Source organism: Bos indicus x Bos taurus, chromosome 9, assembly GCF_003369695.1.
Source record: "Bos indicus x Bos taurus breed Angus x Brahman F1 hybrid chromosome 9, Bos_hybrid_MaternalHap_v2.0, whole genome shotgun sequence".
Classification (NCBI taxonomy): Eukaryota; Metazoa; Chordata; class Mammalia; order Artiodactyla; family Bovidae; genus Bos; species Bos indicus x Bos taurus.
In genome coordinates this window covers 9,605,384-9,626,080 of record NC_040084.1, presented here as the reverse complement: position 1 = coordinate 9,626,080, position 20,697 = coordinate 9,605,384, and the positions used below count along the sequence as shown (strand labels likewise).

The 20,697-nt window shown below is 39.4% G+C and overlaps 1 protein-coding gene and 1 pseudogene across 1 annotated transcript; both read right to left on the bottom strand.

Annotated features, from left to right (window-relative positions):
• Nucleotides 1-233: 233 nt before the first annotated feature.
• Nucleotides 234-440, bottom strand: LOC113898921 (annotated as a pseudogene).
• Nucleotides 441-11,091: 10,651 nt separating this feature from the next.
• Nucleotides 11,092-20,192, bottom strand: LOC113898874 (histone H2B type 1-L-like). The gene is made up of 2 exons (XM_027552188.1): nucleotides 19,831-20,192; nucleotides 11,092-11,170 (listed from the first exon to the last, which is right to left on the bottom strand). The coding sequence occupies exons 1-2, from the start codon at nucleotides 20,190-20,192 to the stop codon at nucleotides 11,092-11,094; spliced, it is 441 nt and encodes a 146-aa protein (XP_027407989.1).
• Between the last annotated feature and the right edge of the window lie 505 nt (nucleotides 20,193-20,697).

Sequence of the window (20,697 nt, the reverse complement as noted above, 5' to 3'; positions counted from 1 at the left end):
TCTGCATATAAGTTAAATAAGCAGGGTTCAATATACAGCCTTGATGTACTCCTTTTCCTATTTGGAACCAGTCTGTTGTTCCATGCCCAGTTCTAACTGTTGCTTCCTGACCTTCATATAAATTTTTCATTTAACCCTAAATGCCTCGTAAGTCTTATCTTCAAATACAGTCTCATTGGGGGTTAAAGAATCAATGTATGATCTGGTGATAGCAGTAGTGGTGGAGTGATGTTTCCAGTTTTGGATTATTACAAATTAAACAGCAGCGAACATTTTTACATGCATTCATATGAATATATACTTTCTCTTTGCTAATACCTAGGAGTGGAATGAATGATCATATGGCAGGTGTATGTTTAATTTTTTTTTTTTTTCTTTTTTAGCAATAATCGCGCCTCGGATAAACCTCATTGGCTACGATACTGCCACTGCGCAAAGCTGTATGTTTAATTTTTAAAAAAACTATCAAATTGTTTTCCTAGTGATTTTATTAACTTTCATTTCCACAGGCAGTATTTGAAAGTTTCAGCTGCTTCAAATCCTTTTGAACTTGGTATGGTCAATCTTTTTTAATGTTAGTATCTTAATAAGTATATAATGATATTTTATTGTGGTTTTAATTTATATTTATCTAATAACTAATGTGTGGAGAGAGACTTTTGTCAGGAGTTCTTTGTCATCATGTAACTTTGATGAAGTGTTTGTTTAACTGTTTAGCTTTTTTTCACATTTTGTTATGGGTTGTTTTCTTGTTATTGAGTTTTGAGAGTTCTTTATATATTCTGGACACACTGATCTAAGGTCACAAGATTTTCTCCTGTTTTGTTATGAAAGTTTTAACCTTTAAATCTAAAATCTACTTTGAGTTTATTTTTATATGTGAGATATGGATTGGAATTCTTTACTTTTTGCATATTGAAACCCATTTTTTTCAGCACCATTTGTTGAAAAGACAATTCTTTGTCCATTGAATTACTTTGCATCTTTGTTGAAAAAATCAGGTGATGATATATGAGTGTTTATTTCTGCACTTCTATCCTATTCCATTGACCTATTGGCATATATTTATGCTAATATGGCTATGTTTTGATTAGCTTTATTTTTTACTTTCATAAGTCTTAAAGCTAGGTAAAAAGTTTTTCAACTTTATTCTCTCTCAAAATTATTTCTGCTATTATACATCCTTTGCATTTTCATATGCATTTAATTAGTTTGTCAGTTTCTGCATTAATACTTGCTAGAGTTTTGATTTGGTGGTATATTGAATCATTAGATCAATTTGCAAAAAATTGACATCTTAATAATATTAATGATTATCATATCTTCTCATTTCTTTTGGTCTTCTTTGAACTCTCTCAGCAATATTTTCAAGTTACAGAGTCCAGGTCATACATATATTTGTCAGATTTATCCCTAAGAATTTCATATTTTGATACTATTGTAAATTTTATTGTTTTTAAATTTCCAATTGGTATTTGTATATAGAGAAACAATTGATTTTTGTAAACTGTTATATCCTGCAACTTTGCCACACTTACTTAAAGGTTATAATAGCTATTTGTGTAGATTTCATTGGGCCTTCTATGTAGATGATAACATCATCTGTGAATGAAGATAGTTTTACTACTTTTTAATCAGAAGGCCTCTCATTTATTTTTCTTGCATTATTGCACTAGCTAGAACCTCCTATACATTGTTGAAGTAAAATAGTGAGATCACCATCCTTGTCTTAATCTTAGAAAAAAATATTCCATCTTTCATATGAGGTTTAATGTTCAGTTCAGTTCAGTCGCTCAGTCATGTCTGATTCTGCAACTCCATGGACTGTAGCATGCCAGGCCTCCCTGTCCATCACCAACTCCCAGAGCTTGCTCAAACTCATGTTCATCTCATCAGTGATGCCATACAACCATCTCATCCTTTGTCATCCCCTTCTCCTCCTGTCTTCAATCTTTTCCAGCATCCAGGTCTTTTCCAGTGAGTCAGTTCTTTGCATCAGGTGGCCAAAGTATTGGAGTTTTAGCTTCAGCATCAGTCCTTTCGATGAATATTCAGGACTGATTTCCTTTAGGATGGACTGGTTGAATCTTCTTGAAGTCCAAGGAACTCTCAAGGGTCTTCTCCAACACCACAAAAGCATCAATTCTTTGGCACTCAACTTTCTTTGGAGTCCAACTATTACATCCATACATGACTACTGGAGAAGCCATAGCTTTGACTAGACAGACCTTTGTTGACAAAGTAATGTCTCTGCTTTTTAATATGCTGTCTCCATTGGTCATAGCTTTTCTTCCAGGGAGCAAGTGTCTTTTAATTTCAATGTTAACTGAAGTTATTTGTTTGGTTTTGGCTTTTGTTTGTTTACTTTTTTTGGTAGATGTCATTTCTCAGGTTGAGGAAGTTCTATTTTTGGTTTGCTGAGAATTTTTATCAGGATTGAACATTGAATTTTGTCAACTGCTTTTTCTGAATCTATTGAGATGAATATATAGTTTTTCTTTATTAGCTTGTTAATATGGTGAATTACATTGAGCAATTTCAAATACTGAACAAATCTTCCATTCCTGGATAAACCCCAGTTGGTCGTGATGTATTGTCTTTTTAAAATATAGTGTCAGACTCAATTTGCTGAAATTTTGTTTATATTTTTTGCATCTATGTCAATGAGGGATATTGGACTATAGATTTTTTTTCTTATAATATATTTATCTTATTTTGCATGCGTGCTAAGTCACTTCAATCATATCCAATTCTTTGCAGCACTTTGGACTGTAGTCTGCTGAGCTCCTCTGTCCATGGGATTCTCCAGTCAAAAATACTGGGGTAGGTTGCCATTCCCTTCTCCAGGGGATCTTCTCAACCCAGCGACTGAACCGCAGTCTCCAGCATTGCAGGCAGATTCTTTACCATCTGAGCAACCAGGGAAGTTCTTGTCTTGTTTTAGTATAAGGGTAATACTAACTTCATAAAATGAGTTGTGGAATACTCCTTCCTCATCAGTTTTCTGGAAGAGTTTGTGTAGAATTGATGTTTTAATTTCTCCCTTAAATGTTAGGTAGAATTCCCCAGTGAAGCCATCTGGGCCTGAGGTTTTCTTGGTGAGAAAAAAGTTTTAATGACAAATTTATCTTCTTAATTTTTTTTTATAGATTTAAGGCAATTATGGGTATTATCTTCAGTAAGCTTTGATAATCTGTTTTTTTCAAGAAAAATTTGTTAATTTCATTAAGTTGTCAAGTTTATTGGCATACAGTTTTTCATAATGCTCTCTCAAGACCTTTATAAAAGCAGCCCAAGAAGGCACCCTTTTCCTTCCCACTATGCAAGGACAGAGTGAAAGGATGCCATCTGTGAACCAGGAAGAGGGCCCTCGCCAGACACTGAAACTGATAGTGTCTTAATCTTGGATTTCTAGCTTCAATAACTATGAGAAATAATTTTATGTTGTTTACAAGTTACCTAGTTTATGGTATTTTGTTATAATAGTCCAAACAGAGTAAGACAAGGACTTAGGGTTTTCTAAGAGTCGGACACGACTGAGCGACTTCACTTTCACTTTTCACTTTCATGCATTGGAGAAAGAAATGGCACCCCGCTCCAGTACTGTTGCCTGGAAAATCCCATGGATGGAGGAGTCTGGTAGGCTGCAGTCCATGGGGTCGCTAAGAGTCGGACACAACTGAGCGACTTCACTTTCACTTTCCACCTTCATGCATTGGAGAAGGAAATGGCAACCCACTCCAGTATTCTTGCCTGGAGAATCCCATGGATTGAGAAGCCTGGTGGGCTGCAGTCCATGGGGTAGCACAGAGTTGGACACGACTGAAGCGACTTAGCAGCAGCAGCAGCAGTCTCTTACTAAAATAAGGGAACTTCCAGTTTCCTAGGTAATACTTCATATGTAGTGTCCTGAAACAGGAAGATGTTAATCTTCCTTTGAGTTTTACATGACTTAAAGATTCCTTTAAGGTAGAAACCATGTTTTGTTCTTCCTTCTATGACAAAGTGCCTTGCACAGAGTGGGCTTCAGTGAATGTTCTCTTTTGTATTTATGCTGTCAGATACTTTGTTTCATTTCATGAAATAACTCACTAAGAATGCATGTTAAGATGATATTTACTTTAAAATTCTGGGCCTCTGAAAAAATTGAAATAGAACTCATGTACCCATTTTTTAATCCTTAAGGAATTAATACTTAGTGGTAAAGAACCCACCTGCCAATGTAAGAGATAAAGTCATATGGTTCAGTCCCTAGGTCAGGAAGATCCCCTGGAGGAGGGCATGGCAATCCACTCTAGTATTCTTGTTTGGAAAATCCCATGGACAAAGGGGCCTGGTGGGCTACAGTCCATTGGGTCTCAAAGAGTCGGACACGACTGAGCAACTTAGCACACCGCACAGACACAGCGCAATATCAGGGCAATAAAACTAGTCCTGCTTGAAATCAGCTAATGAATCCTTTGTAAACAAATGAATAATCTGCCTTTCTTACAGGTAGACAGAGAGCATAAGATTTTAAATTGAGGATTTTCAAATTTGATGAAGATACTTTTATTTAGCCTATCTCCTTCTTTCTGTCCACAAGCAAATAAAAGAGCTTTGACATTCTGCAGCTGATATGTTCAAGGTCCCTTGAGTCATTTGTCTAAAACTGTCTCTATTTCACTGATAATAACAAGGCCACCAGTTAGCCCTTCTGCTTTTTCTTCTTCTATTTCTTTTTGTTATTTTTAGTTTACTCTGAGTATCTGCAAATTTCAGTTGATGTCCCTTCAAGGCATCTCCCAGTGAATTTTCTAACTGAAAATTTCATTGTTGTCAAGCTTGTGCGAAAATTCTTTGGTAGCTATCTAGGGTCAAGTGTAGATTTCTTAGCAAGCCCTCCACAGACTTGTAAAGTCTGAATCACAGATGGGAATGATATAGGCAGAAGGAACAAAAAGTGCCTGGGGCTCATGGGGTCAGGAAAGGTGTTTAAGGAAGGTGACTTTAGTTGGCTTTTACAGAGATGAGAATTACTACTTGTCACCCAGTAGAGATCAAAGTTGTTGTTTAGATATGAGCTTTTAGCTTGTTTGTTTCTTGTTCTTTTCAGCAGAAACAACCCTTTATAATGGCAAAAGAACCAAAATAATAGGATGAGGATGAAAAACAAAAAGTAGTTGTGTATATGAAGCGCCTGGTTAATGCAGTGGTGTATGCGTGTATATTTAAGGGAGGGAGATAGGAAGATAATTTATCATTTATAGGTGTTCAGATTCTTGTATATTTCAGGGAGGGAAATAGGAAGGAAGATAATTTGTCATTTATAGGTGTTCAGATTCTTGTATATTTCAGGGAGGGAGATAGGAAGATAATTTATCATAATTTATAGGTGTTCAGATTCTTAGGCAGCATGCTTACCTGATGGAAAAAGACCCTTGCTTGGAGATCCTTGATCTGGAGTTGGATACAGTGACTAAATGGGATTTTGAACTGTTTTCTTGTGAAGGGGTAAGTAGGGAAGAAGAGTGAAAGTCTGTGTCATGCCCAGGAGGCTAGACCAGGGAAGGTTGCTTCACTGTTTAATCCTATTTCTCTCTCTTTCTGGTACATGTTACTTTACATTTCCAGCCTCCCATAGTAGAAGCAACCATGTGACTAAGTTCTATCAGCAGGACGCTGGTGAAAGTGATGGGTACCATTTCCTGACCTAGCCCATAACAGAAGTTTCCCATGTGTGATTTTCTCTCTCTCCCTGTCTGCTGGTCAGATGTCAGTTCTCTGGTAGCCTCAGAGGTCACGTATGAAGACGGCAAAGGCCCCTAGTGATGAGGTGGACCGTACATCCCACGTTACCCCCGTGGTCACTCAGGGCATCATCAAGGTAAAAATAATGGCCAGAATTTCCGCCAGACAGGTAGTGAGGGACTTGCTTTTTTAAAAATATATTTCCATGTAATATATTTCACACTTACATAAAAATACGGAGAGAAGTATAAAAATGCCTGAGCCTTCACATCCATTTTTGTCAAATCTTTATCTGTTTTTTTTCCCTTTGTGATTCTCAGTGGTTTGCATTTTGGCTACTATGAGGTTTTCATATAGTGGCCTACATGTGCATGCGTGTATACTCAGTTGTGTCCGACTTTTTGCAACCCATGGACTGTAGCCCACCAGGCTCCTCTGTCCATGGGATTTCCCAGGCAAGAATACTGATGTGGGTTGCCATTTCCTCCTCCAAGGGATTTTCCTGACCTAGGGATTGAACCAATGTCTCCTGCATTCATAGGCAGGTTCTTTACCACTGAGTCACCTGGGATTGTTTTAAATTATTGATCTCAATTTCAAATCCATTTCTAAAACCATGCATTTGTACAGATGATTTTACTACTTATGTCTTTTAACTTCCCTCCTATCTTTGTGTGTGAAAGATTTCCTACCTTTATTATGTGTTTCCTTTACCACTGAGTTTTTAATTTTGTAATTTTCTTCTTTCTAGGTGTGGCCTTTTCTTTTTGATCTAGAGAGGTTCCTTTAGAATATGTTGCAAAGCTGTTTTGCTGGTGCCGAATTTTTTTAGCTTTTGCTTGTCTGTAAAGTTTTTGTTTGAACTGAATCTTGATGTTGCTTATATTATGAATTTTACCCATGTTTTGAGAGTTATTTCTTATTGTGGTAGAATATCTACTTTGAAAGTTTCATTTTATGTTTTTTTTAATTATAAAATTTTTATATCAAAATATGCTATTATATATATGTGAAAGTGAAAGTGTTAGTCATTCACTCGTGTCCAACTCTTTTCGACCCCATGGACTATAGTCTGCCAGGCTCCTCTGTCCATGGAATCCTCCAGGGTTGCCACTTCCTTTTCCAGGGTATCTTCCCGATGCAGGGATCAAACTTAGTCTCCTGCATTGCAGGTGGATTCTTTACCGTCTGAGCCATCAGGGAAGCCCCTATAATATCATATATATATATATATATATATATATATAATACTGAGTAATTTTAAGCTTAGATATGCAGGCTGCATGCTGGTCACATTAGTTTTATTTAAACAGTTACTAATAGGCAATATACGGCATATATATATATATATATATATAAAATACTGAGTAATTTTAAGCTTAGATATGCAGGCTGCATGCTAGTCACATTAGTTTTATTTAAACAGTTACTAATAGGCAATATACGGCATATATATACATATATATATAAAATACTGAGTAATTTTAAGCTTAGATATGCAGGCTGCATGCTAGTCACATTAGTTTTATTTAAACAGTTACTAATAGGCAATATAATATACTTGTCAATAGTTTTGGCTCTTAAAAACAAACAAAACTTTGCTTTAAATTTTGGCTCAGCTGTGGAACTCTGGGCAAGTGACTGTCCCAACTTTTTCCTCTGTAAAATGGTGAAAGAACAGCAACTTTTTGGAATTGTGAGCTTTGTTCATTGCAGAAGCATATAAAGTGTTTAGCTCAGCACCTAATGCACAATAAAGTACTGAACACAAAATTAACTTATTTTACTTCAGGAGAATGTTTTTCCTACAGAGGATTAAACTTCCCTCATGTCCTTACATTTCAGAAGTGAGGTCCCGTTCGTGGTGTTCTATGAATTACAAGCATCCTCGGGTCCTGAGCAGGTGAGCAGTGATTCTGTTTGCCCTGATGACCAAGGAGAGGTGCTGCCTTGCTGTCGTCTTCCTCCTCCTGGCCTCCAGCTCCTGCTCTGAGTCGGGTGTGTGCCTGGATGGTGGGAGGAGTGTCCCAGAGCCGTCTTGCCTGCACAGTCACGCCACGGGCTGCCGTAAGGAAAACACACCAGGGCGGCTAGGCTTTTCTCTGAGTGGAAAGAGGGCAGATGCTACCGGTGCTGTTTGTCTTCCAGGCAGAGGAGGCCCTTCTCGGGTTGTGGTCCCACTTAAACACAGACGCTCACTTCCCGTCCCCTACTCCCTCAGTGAAGGTGCTGCGCTGTGCCTTATGGTAACATCTTACAGCCTCATCAATGGTGAGATGGACAAACACTTATTGACCCTTTATAACAAATAAGGCAATGCTGTTTAAAAACAATAAAACATAGTTCTGTTGACAATGCACTTTTTTCCTGTTATCCTCAGAGTTTATGTCATGATGAAGATATGATGGCAAGCTTTCCAGGACATTCAGCCTTCAGTCACAGTGCTCTGGGATTACTGGTTTGCTGAAATATGAAATATGAATATAAAAACACCTGACTCACCCAATTATTTCCTAGAATAGTTAGCTGGGTGGAGGCTCCCCGAGTTAATAACTAAACCCAACCCTCAAATCTATTGGCAAAGGGCATGTTTAAGCTTAATGACTCTGTATCCACCCAGAGAGATAAAGGAGGCTTTGATATCCTACTCAGTAGGCTGGGGGAGGGGCATGAGTCATTAGGTACCTGGGAACTGAAGGTGTGGCCTATACTGGGAGTATTTTGAAAGGTGAGTTGAAGTACTAGCCTAGTCCTTCAGAGACTGCCCCGCATCAAGCCTGAGGCTGAAGATTCAAGAATAGGACTTGAACAAGAGAAGAACTTGTGCAAGGGGAGCATAGGGCAGAGTAAATAATCTCTGCATTATGACATGTGGGTCAAGAGTTATGCTGGCTCACACAGGATCCACAATCCCACTCCAGGGCATATAGCCGGACAAAACTGTAATTCAAAAGGAAGCATGCTCCTCATTGTTCATTGCAGCACTATTTGCAATAGCCAAGACGTGGAGGCAACCCAAATATTCACTGACAGAGGAATGGATAAAGAGGATGTGGTGTATATACATACACACACATACCAATATATGGAATATATACTGTTCCCTTGTATTTATATACAATGGAATATTATTCAGCCATAGAAAAGAATGAAATAATGCCATTTGCAGCGCCTTGGGGGCCTAGAGATTGTCATACTAAGTAAAGTAAGTCAGACAAAGAAAAACAAATATCATATAATATTGCCTGTATGGGGAATCTAAACTATGACACAGGTGAACTTAGCTACAAACAGAAACAGGCTCACGGGCATAGAGAAGAGACTTGTGGTTGCCCAGAGCAAGAGGGATGGGGGAGAGGTGGATTGATCATTTAGGATTAGCAGATGCAAACTATTATACATAGGATGGATAAACAACAAGGTCCTACTTATAGCACTCTATAGCACAGAGAACTATATTCAACATCCTGTGAAAAACCATAAAAAAGAATATGAAAAAGAATGTATATATATATATATGTATGTATAATGGAATCACTTTGCTGTACAGCAGAAATTAACACAACATTGTAAATAGACTATTAGTTCAATAAAATAAAAAAGAGCTGTACAAGTTTAGAAAAAGAAAATTTCCACAGCTTAAAAAATTTCCTATCTAATCGTACTGTTGAATGACCTACGGTATATGAGGTGTCTAGCCCAGTATCTGGCCGGCATATATTGTCACTCAATCTGTTTCTTCCCTTCATCTATGACCTTTGCTTTTTATTTAATTTTTGTAAGAATAAGAGTACTTAAAGATGGTATCTCTAAAAGTCTTATGTAAGTTAATATTTCTAAGGCATTAATTAGTATCTAAAGCTCTCTCATTGGTTTCACTGTGAACAATAATGAAACATGACAGCAAATTTAGTCATCTGTATCAAATTTCTGCCATATGGTTCAGAAATTATTTGGGGAAACATTTTGGAATGAAGAGTCTTAGATCATTTTAGTATCTTACCATGGTTTTGCCAAAACAAACAAACAAACCCTGTACATATAGCCAGAATATTAATTTTAAAACATCACTGGTAACTCCATGTAGTTACTCATTTTTGAATACTAAACTACCAGAGTGACATTTTAAATGTGGGGCCAATCTTTCCAGTTCTTTTCCTGAGAAAATAAATTATGCTTTGAAGTATTAGTAAATTAGAGAAACTTTTCAGCTGTTCCACAATAAATTATTCCACAAGGTAGAAAAAAAATCATTTCACACGTCCTAGTAAAAGTCACTGTATTATACAAGGTCCTGTTATACAGCACAGGGACCTATACTCAATATTTTATAATAACCTATAAGGGAAAAAATCTGAAAAAGAATATATATGTATATTCATAACTGAATCACTTTGCTGTATACCTGAAACTAACACAACAATGTAACACAACAATGTAAATCAACTATATTTCTATTAAAAAAAAAAGCCACTGTATCCTGAATAGGGTAACAAACACTCTAACATATAAAACCCAATGTATTAAGGCATGGGAGAAGGCAATGGCACCCCACTCCAGTACTGTTGCCCGGAAAATCCCATGGATGGAGGAGCCTGGTAGGCTGCAGTCCATGGGGTTGCTAAAAGTCAGACACGATTGAGCAACTTTACTTTCACTTTCCACTTTCATGCATTGGAGAAGGAAATGGCAACCCACTCCAGTGTTCTTGCCTGGAGAATCCCAGGGACGGAGAAGCCTGGTAGGCTGCAGTCCATGGGGTCGCACAGAGTCGGACACGACTGAAGCGACTTAGCAGCAGCAGCAGCAGCAGCATATAAGGCATGGACAATATAAAGTATTTGAGAGCATCTTTTTCAACTCTACCTAGTCACCTATTTCATGTTTTCTTAATGTGTGTATGAAATAATTCTATATATTTAAGACTTCATTAAACCTAAGTATATGAGGTAACTTCAAAATAATGTTTTTGTCAATAACAGTTAATCATGCATCTCTCATTTAAGATATTTTATTAAAGTCAGGTTTTTCTTTTCTAGAATATGCTAATATTGCTGTCTTCTAGAACAAAATATCAGTAAAAAAAGAAAAAAGGATTTACTTGATTGAGTATTATGAAATTTTGATAGGCTGGATTTTAACTCTTTGAAGATTAGCTTTCCTATTGCACCTCTCCCCTCCCCCACACCCCTCTGCTCCAACACGTACCCTTTGGGGCAAGTTTCCCTTTCACAGATACAGCCTTGTTGTTGGGCCAATCTGGCTATAGACAGGATGTAACTTGTAGGAAGGAGAAACCCTGGTGTCCCAGAAAGACTGAGGCTGACGGCGGAGGGCAGCCTGCCTCTTCCCTTTGCTTTGCTAGACAGTGAGTGTGTTCTGGGAGAAGTGGCCCACTGCCACCCAGGAGCGTGGGGAGCTGTGACCCTGGCCAGGCTCTCTGTAAGGAAAAGGGGAGAATTCAGGAGGCAGTACAATTCAAGGGCAGGACGTGCTTCCAAAGGAGGAAAGAGGAGCCAGAAAGGGTGATTTGAAGACTTCAGATAATTTGGCAACTTTTTACCTAGGGCTTGTCAGTGTGTGTGTGTGTATATAGGAAGGAAGTAGCATTGCGAAACATCCCCACGTACCACTGGCCAGCCTCCCTGGCTTTGAAAAACAACAATAAAAAACAAACTACTTTGAATCCTTTCATAACAGGAAATAACATACTGGAAACTAGAGAATTGTGATGTAAAAATAAATCCAAGAACTTAGAACAATAGAGGCTAAATAATTTATTAAAAGGGTTTGGATAATAAAAGTTGGGAATAATAGAACAGGAGCACCCAGTTTAGTTGACGAGGCATCAAATAAGGTAGTGAAAATAGCTGAGAGCCACACATTTGCCGGTTTTCAAACATATCCAAGGATTGTCAGCGCTCTCATCTCCAAATATCATTGTAACCTAAATTGTCTTCGCATTGCAACTTTCGTAAATTCAAATAATAGCAGTAAGGAACTGACAAAGGATCAGTTGTATAGGTTTCAGAAAAACAAGTTTTGGCTTCCCTTTAGTAAGAAAATCTAGTAAAGAAAAATGAGTTCTTGTAGAATAAAAAAGACATGTTTCATATTCCACTGTAGTCAAATCAGAGGCAGTTTCTCTCTATATAATGAGTACAGGTGATGCATATGTGATGAGTTATTAGAGAGCCACTGGTTTTTGTGATATGATATCCACTTAGAACATGATTCTGAAAATTGTTTATACCCACATCTAATGCAGATGGTGCCAGCCAGAAGCATTCAGAAGTCATCACACACCACACAGGCAAACATCATGATGCTGAGGAGAAAGGGTCTTCCCCTGCCACTCCTTGCTAATTTATTATCTTCTCAGTCTAGCTCTCTGGAGAAGGCAATGGCAATTCACTCCAGTACTCTTGCCTGGAAAATCCCATGGACCGAGGAGCCTGGTGGGCTGCAGTCCACGGGGTCACTAAGAGTCAGACACGACTGAGCGACTTCACTTTCACTTTTCACTTTCACGCATTGGAGAAGGAAATGGCAACCCACTCCAGTGTTCTTGCCTGGAGAATCCTAGGGACGGGGGAGCCTGATAGGCTGCCGTCTCAGGGGTCCCACAGAGTCGGACACGACTGAAGCGACTTAGCAGCAGCAGCAGCAGCTCTCAGGACCTGTGTTTCTTCTTCTAGACACAGAACACTTCTGCTCTCTTATCATGAACTCACCCACGTGAACCTTCACTGTTTTTCGTTTGACCTGACTTGTTTTCAGATAAAGAGTCGAAGAAGGGAGGAAATGAAGAGAAGGGACCTGAAGAGGTGCTCCAGTTTTGGGGTTCTCCCTGGTGGAAAGCCTTCTGCAGCTTCCAGAGCTGATAGATGTGGGTCTGAAACTGGTGCCCAGAGGCGGCTCTTCATATACTCGTTGCTGACAGTTCGTTTATTTTGCAGAAGTCGCCTTAAAAGTTTGCTTATAAAATGCACCTCTTTCTTGTATTTATCCACTTGCTATGACTAATCTTTAGTCTCATTTTTTTTGTTTTTGGCTTCAGTTTGATTCATTGTACTTCAACAAATTGTTTAAGTGACCCATTTCTTTAACATATTTTTTTGTATACCATTAAAAAAAATTTTTTTTGTGTGTAGACAACCAAATCCTTGAAAAGAGGTGAAGTAATGATCCTTTGATTAGTGAGCTCTACTGTCACTCTTAGGCCCTAATGTTGTTTTGTGAATGATGTTTAAAGTATTTAATAAATTGTGTCTTTAATATGATCATGGAAATGATTTCCTAGTTATACTCCAATTTACAACAAACTACTGAATGCTGAAAGTGAACAGAAATGCATTTATCTGTATAAATGTCTTGAAATAACTATATCTAAGATGTCTTTTTTGTGCTGTGTAGTGACCTTTATGGGAGTTTTAAGCCATTCAGCTGGAGGATAAAAAATCCTCCAGACATTTATACTAAGTATGAAAACCCAGGTATGAGACTGATGATACTATGACTAAGCCTTGTACTTTATATAGCGTGTTATACAATCAGTTTTGGAATCTTTTAGAGTAACTGAGAGGATATTAAAACAATAATCGTTCCTTTTCCAATAACTCGCTTACACGTTAATCAGCATATTCAAGCTTCCTTCTCATTAGTTTTACAAAATTCTAGGAAATACTTTCCATTGTATGTTATGAGTGACTTTATTAAAGGATTAAAATCCTTTCAATAGACAATAGGGATGTGAAGTTGGATACAGGTATTTTGTATCCCAAGCCAATGTTCCAGTCCCAGGTAAATCTTGAAAAGGACTCAATTTAGTTATTTTATACTTTGTTTTATGGCAAAAGTAGCCATGTAATAAATTTTGCATGCCACATCTTACCTCAAATTCTCCATCCTGGCTCTTGTTTCTACATTCATAACACTGGAAAAAATTGCTGAGAAAAATCTCTGGCCAAAAAAATTTTTTTCTTGCAATACTATAGTTCATACTTTTCATTGAATGTCTGCTGAGTCCTTGATGAGACTTTTTTTTCCCCCTTGGAGAAGGGATACATCCGATCACCCTCCCATTATTCAATTCAGCTCAGTTCAGTCGCTCAGTCGTGCCCGACTCTTTGTGACCTCATGAACTGCAGCACACCAGGCCTCCCTGTCCATCACCAACTCCCAGAGTTCACCCAGACTCATGTCCATCGAGTCAGTGATGCCATCCAGCCATCTCATCCTCTGTCGTCCCCTTCTCCTCCTGCCCCCAATCCCTCCCAGCATCAGAGTCTTTTCCAATGAGTCAACTCTTCACATGAGGTGGCCAAAGTACTGGAGTTTCAGCTTTAGCATCATTCCTTCCAAAGAAATCCCAGGGCTGATCTCCTTCAGAATGGACTGGTTGGATCTCCTTGCAGTCCAAGGGACTCTCAAGAGTCTTCTTCAACACCACAGTTCAAAAGCATCAATTCTTCGGCTCAGCCTTCTTCACAGTCCAATTCTCACATCCATACATGACCATTGGAAAAACCATAGCCTTGACTATACAAACTTTTGTTGGCAAAGTAATGTCTCTGCTTTTGAATATGCTATCTAGGTTGGTCATAACTTTCCTTCCAAGGAGTAAGCGTCTTTTAATTTCATGGCTGCAGTCACCATCTGCAGTGATTTTGGAGCCCAGAAAAGTGAAGTCTGACACTGTTTCCACTGTTTCCCCATCTATTTCCCATGAAGAGATGGGACCAGATGCCATGATCTTCGTTTTCTGAATGTTGAGCTTTAAGCCAACTTTTTCACTCTCCACTTTCACTTTCATCAAGAGGCTTTTGAGTTCCTCTTCACTTTCTGCCATAAGGGTGGTGTCATCTGCATATCTGGGGTTATTGATATTTCTCCATGCAATCTTGATTCCAGCTTGTGCTTCTTCCAGTCCAGTGTTTCTCATGATGTACTCTGCATACAAGTTAAATAAGCAGGGTGACAATATACAGCCTTGACAAACTCCTTTTCCTATTTGGAACCAGTCTGTTGTTCTATGCCCAGTTCTAACTGTTGCTTCCTGACCTGCATACAGATTTCTCAAGAGGCAGGTCAGGTGGTCTGGTATTCCCATCTCTTTCAGAATTTTCCACAGTTTCTTGTGATCCACACAGTCAAAGGATTTGGCCTAGTCAATAAAGCAGAAATAGATGCTTTTCTGGAACTCTCTTGCTTTTTTCCATGATCCAGCGGATGTTGGCAATTTGATCTCTGGTTCCTCTGTCTTTTCTAAAACCAGTTTGAACATCAGCAAGTTTATGGTTCACATATTGCTGAAGCCTGGCTTGGAGAATTTTGAGCATTACTTTACTAGCATGTGAGATGAGTGCAATTGTGCAGTAATTTGAGCATTCTTTGGCATTGCCTTTCTTTGGGATTGGAATGAAAACTGACCTTTTCCAGTCCTGTGGCCACTGTTGAGTTTTCTGCACTGACTTCCTGTATGTGGCCACAGGCGGCCTTGCTCTTACTTTATAGACAAAACTGAAGCACCAGATGGAAACTCTCTTCAGCTTTACCAGCGACAGTCTACACACTTCACTTACCAGCTCCCACACATATCCTCAGGGTTTTCTTTCTCATGGGAGGAGTGTCATTCTTTGGATGGAGGTTAGTCATTATCTGTGTTCCCGACTACAGGCTCTCCAAAGACCCGGTGCTGTGCTGCATCACTGTCCCCCTTGTCTTTGTTCTGCTGCTGCTGCTGCTAAGTCCCTTCAGTCGTGTCCGACTCTGTGAGACCCCATAGACGGCAGTCCACCAGGCTTCTCCATCCCTGGGATTCTCCAGGCAAGAATACTGGAGTGGGTTGCCATTTCCTTCTCCAATGCATGCATGCGTGCTAAGTGGCTTCGGTCGTGTCTGACTCTGTGCGACCCTATGGACAGCAGCCCACCAGGCACCTCTGTTCACAGGATTCTCCAGGCAAGAATACCGGAGTGGGTTGCCATTTCCTTCTCCCTTTGTTCTCCACTGGTCCCTCATCACAGCCCTTAGCCCTCTGCCCAGCCCCCAGGTGAGGATGTTCGGCAGTTCAGTGCTTACCCCTTCCTTCTCTCCTGGGTGCCTCACAAACGAGATCTCACCCACATCCCTGGCTTCAAGCGCTCACTAAAGATGTCTGCATCTGGCTCTAGCCCTGACAGCTCCCCCAAGAGTGCTTGACACCCAGGGGACAGCTCTACTCATCTGTCCAAAGATGCCTCCATCATAAAATGCTCAAAATGAATCCATAATTGGGGACACTTTTATAATCTTATCTTCTGTATTCTCCTTGATAATGAATGGGGCTATGAATGTCCAGGCTTGAAGCCTAGAAGTCATCTTTATCTCTTCCCTTGCTCTGACTCTCTACTTTCAGAAAATTACCAAGTTCTGTGATATAATAATAATTAATTGTGCTTAATATGGGCTGGGCATTTTTCTAAGGGGATGAAATGTATCATCTCAATCTTCATCATTACTGTATTCTGTGGGTGGCTATTACTGGCTATTATTTTTATTTATTTATTTTTAAAGTATCACTTTATTTACTTATTTTAAAAGTACATATTTATTTGGCTCCATAGGGTCTCAGTTGTGGCATATAGGATCTTGTGTTGCGGCGCGAGGGCTTATTTCTAGTTGCGGCCTGTGGGCTCAGTTATCCTGCAGCACGTGGGATCTTAGTTCCTCCACTAAGGATCAAACCTGTGTCCCCTGCATTGGAAAGTGGATTCTTAATCACTGGACCACCAGGGACCTCTGCCATCAACATCTTAAAGGTAAGAAAGCTGAGGCACAGAGAGGCAAAACAATGTCAGGAGACAGGGTAATAAAGGGTAGGGCTGGGGTCTAATTACACAGCCAGTGAAGGCTTTCAACAACCACACTCTGCTGCCTTCCAACATGCTGCTGCTGCTGCTTAGTCATTTCAGTCGTGTCTGACACTTTGTGACCCTATAGACTGCAGCCTGCCAGGATCCTCTGACCATAAGATTCTCTAGGCAAGGCTAAAGTGGGTGATCAAACCCAGGTCTCTTGCATTGCAGGCAGAGCCACCAGGGAAGTCCACCTTTCAGCATGTCAGGACCCTAAATATCCTGAATTCATTTCCTCCTATTCTTTTTTTTTCTTTATTAATTACTTTATTTTTTATTGAAGGATAATTGCTTTACAGAGTTTTGCTGTTTTCTGTCAAACCTCAACATGTATCATCCATAGGAATACATATATCCCCTCCCTTTTGAAATTCTCTCCCATCTCCCACCCCATCTCACCCCTCTAGGTTGATACAGAGGCCCCTGTTTGAGTTTCCTGAGACATACAGCAAATTCTCATTGGCCATCTATTTTACATATGGTAAAATAAGTTTCCATGTTACTCTTTCCATACATCTCACCCTCTTCTCTCCTCTCCCCATGTCCATAAGTCTATTCTCTATGTCTCTTTCTCCATTGCTGCCCTGTAAATAAATTCTTCAGTACCATTTTTTTAGATTCCATATATATGCGTTGCTGCTGCTAAGTTGCTTCAGTCATGTCCAACTCTGTGCGACCCCATAGACGGCAGCCCACCAGGCTCCCCCGTCCCTGGGATTCTTCAGGCAAGAACACTGGAGCCGATTGCCATTTCCTTCTCCAATGCATGAAAGTGAGAAGTGAAAGTGAAGTTGCTCAGTCGTGTTCGACTCTTAGAGACCCCATGGGCTGCAGCCTACCAGGCTCCTCCGTCCATGGGATTTTCCAGGCAACAGTACTGAAGCGGGGTGCCATTGCCTTCTCCGATATATGCGTTAGAATACAGTATTTATCTTTCTCTTTCTGACTCCCTTTACTCTGTATAATAGGTTCTAGGTTCATCCAGCTCATTAGAACTGACTTGGATGTGTTCCGTTTTATGGCTGAGTAATATTCCATTGTGTATATGTACCACAATTTCTTTATTCATTCATCTGTCAATGGACATCTAGATTGCTTCTGTGTTCTAGCTATTGTAAATAGTGCTGCAATGAACATTGGGATATATGAGTCTATTTTGAAAAATTTTGGTTTCCTCAGGGTTTTGCCTAGGAGTGGGATTCCTTAGTCATATGGTGATTTTATTCCTAGTTTTTTAAGGAATCTCTATGCCATCTTCCATAATGACTGTATCAATTTACATTCCCACCAACAGTGCAAAAACATTCCCTTTTCTCTACACCCTCTCCAGCATCTGTTGTTTGTAGCATTTTTGATGGGGGCCATTCTGACCAGTGTGAGGTGATATCTCATTGTACTTTTGATCTGCATTTCTCTAATAATGAGGGATGTTGAGCATCTTTTCATGTGTTTGTTAGCCATCTGTATGTCTTCTTTGGAGAAATGTCTGCTTAGGTTTCTTTCCCACTTTTTGATTGGGTTGTTTGTTTTTCTGGTATTGAGTTGTATGAGCTGATTCCATATTTTGGAAATTAATCCTTTGTCAGTTGTTTCATTTGCTATTATTTTCTCCCATTCCGAGCATTGTGTCTTCACCTTGTTTATAGTTTCCTTTGCTGTGCAAAAGCTTTTAAGTTTAATCAGGTCCCGCTTGTTTACTTGCATTTTTATTTCCATTAGTCTAGGAGGTGGGTCATAGAGGATCTTATTTGATTTATTTTGTTGAGTGTTCTGCCTATGTTTTCCTCTAAGAGTTTTATAGTTTCTGGTCTTACATTTAGGTCTTTAATCCATTTTGAGTTTATCTTTGTGTATGGTGTTAGGAATTATTTTAATTTCATTCTTTTACATATAGCTGTCCAGTTTTCCCAGTACCATTTATTGAAGAGGCTGCCTTTGCCCCATTGTATGATCTTGCCTCCTTTGTCAAAAATGAGGTACCCATAGGTGCATGGGTTTATCTCTGGGCTTTCTATCTTGTTCTATTGGTCTATATTTCTGTTTTTGTGCCAGTACCATACTGTTTTGATGACTGTAGCTTTGTAATATTATCTGAAGTCAGGAAAGTTAATTCCTCCAGCTCCATTCTTTCTCAAGACTGCTTTGGCTATTTGGGGTTTTTTTGTGTTTCTATATGAATCGTGAAATTTTTTATTCTAGTTCTGTGAAAAAATGCCATGGTAATTTGATAATGATCACGTTAAATCTGTAGATTGTGTTTGGTAGTATAGTCATTTTCACAATATTGATTCTTCCTACCCAGGAACATGGAATATCTCTCCATCTGTTTATGTCATCTTTGATTTCTTTCATCAGTGTCTTAATACTTTTCTGTGTACAATTCTTTTGTCTCCTTGTGTAAGTTTATTCATAGATATTTAATTCTTTTTGTTGTAATGGTGATTGGGATTGATTCCTTAATTTCTCTTTCTGATTTTTCATTGTTAGCATATAGTAATGCAAGTGACTTCTGTGTATTGATTTTGTATCCTGCAACTTTGCTAAATTCACTGATTAGGTTGAGTAATTTTCTGATACTATCTTTAGGGTTTCCTATGTACAGTATCATGTCATCTGCAAACAGTGAAAGCTTTACTTCTTCTTTTCCAATATGGATTCCTTTTATTTCTTTTTCTTTGATTGCAGTAGCTAGGACGTCCAGAACTATGTTGAATAATAGTGGGGAAAGAGGATAGCCTTGTCTTGTTCCTGATCTTTGGGGGAATGCTTTCAGTTTTTCACCATTGAGAATAATGTTTGCTGTAGGCTTATCATATATGGCCTTTACTATGTTGAGGTAGGTTCCTTCTATGCCCATTTTTTGAAGAGTTTTAAAAACAAAGCTAGTGGAGGTGATGGAATTCCAGTTGAGCTATTTCAAATCCTGAAAGATGATGCCATGAAAGTGCTGCACTCAATATGCCAGCAAATTTGGAAAACTCAGCAGTGTCCACAGGACTGGAAAGGTCAGTTTTCATTCCAATCCCAAAGAAAGTGAAAGTGAAGTCACTCAGTCGTGTCTGACTCTTAGCGACCCCATGGACTACAGCCCACCAGGCCCTCTGTACATAGGATTATCCAGGCAAGAGTACTGGAGTGGGGTGCCATTGCCTTCTCTGTTAACAGCGGCTAGGCATATTATATTTACTTGGAGCTGGTATACTTGGTGACAGCCTTAGTGCCCTCAGACATGGCATGCTTGCCCAGCTCCCCAAGTAGCAGCAAGCGCACGGCAGTCTGGATCTCCCTGGATGTGATAGTTGAGCGCTTGTAGTAATGCACCAGGTGCGATGCCTCACCAGCGATGGGCTCAAAAATGTCGTTGACGAAGGAGTTCATGATTCCCATGGCCTTCGACGAGATGCCGGTGTCCGGATGGACTTGCTTCAGCACCTTGTACACGTACACGGAGTGGTTCTCCTTGCGGTTGTGCTTGTGCTTCTTGCCGTCCTTCTTCTGGGCCTTGGTCACAGCTTTTTTAGAGCCCTTTTTAGGGGCAGGAGCAGACTTAGCCAGTTCAGGCATGTCTATAATGACAACACCCAACAACACAGAATCCCAAAGAAAGGCAATGCCAAAGAATGCTCAAAATACCACACAATTGCACTCATCTCACATGCTAGTAAAGTAATGCTCAAAATTCTCCAAACCAGGCTTCAGCAATATGTGAACTGTGAACTTCCTGATGTTCAAGCTGGTTTTAGAAAAGGCAGAGGAACCAGAGATCACATTGCCAACATCTGCTGGATCATGGAAAAAGCAAGAGAGTTCCAGAAAACCATCTATTTCTGCTTTATTGACTATGCCAAAGCCTTTGACTGTGTGGATCACAAGAAACTGTGGAAAATTCTGAAAGAGATGGGAATACCAGACCACCTGACCTGCCTCCTGAGAAATCTGTATGCAGGTCAGGAAGCAACAGTTAGAACTGGACATGGAACAACAGATTGGTTCCAAATAGGAAAAGGAGTACTTTAAGGCTGTATATTTTCACCCTGCTTATTTAACTTATATGCAGAGGACATCATGA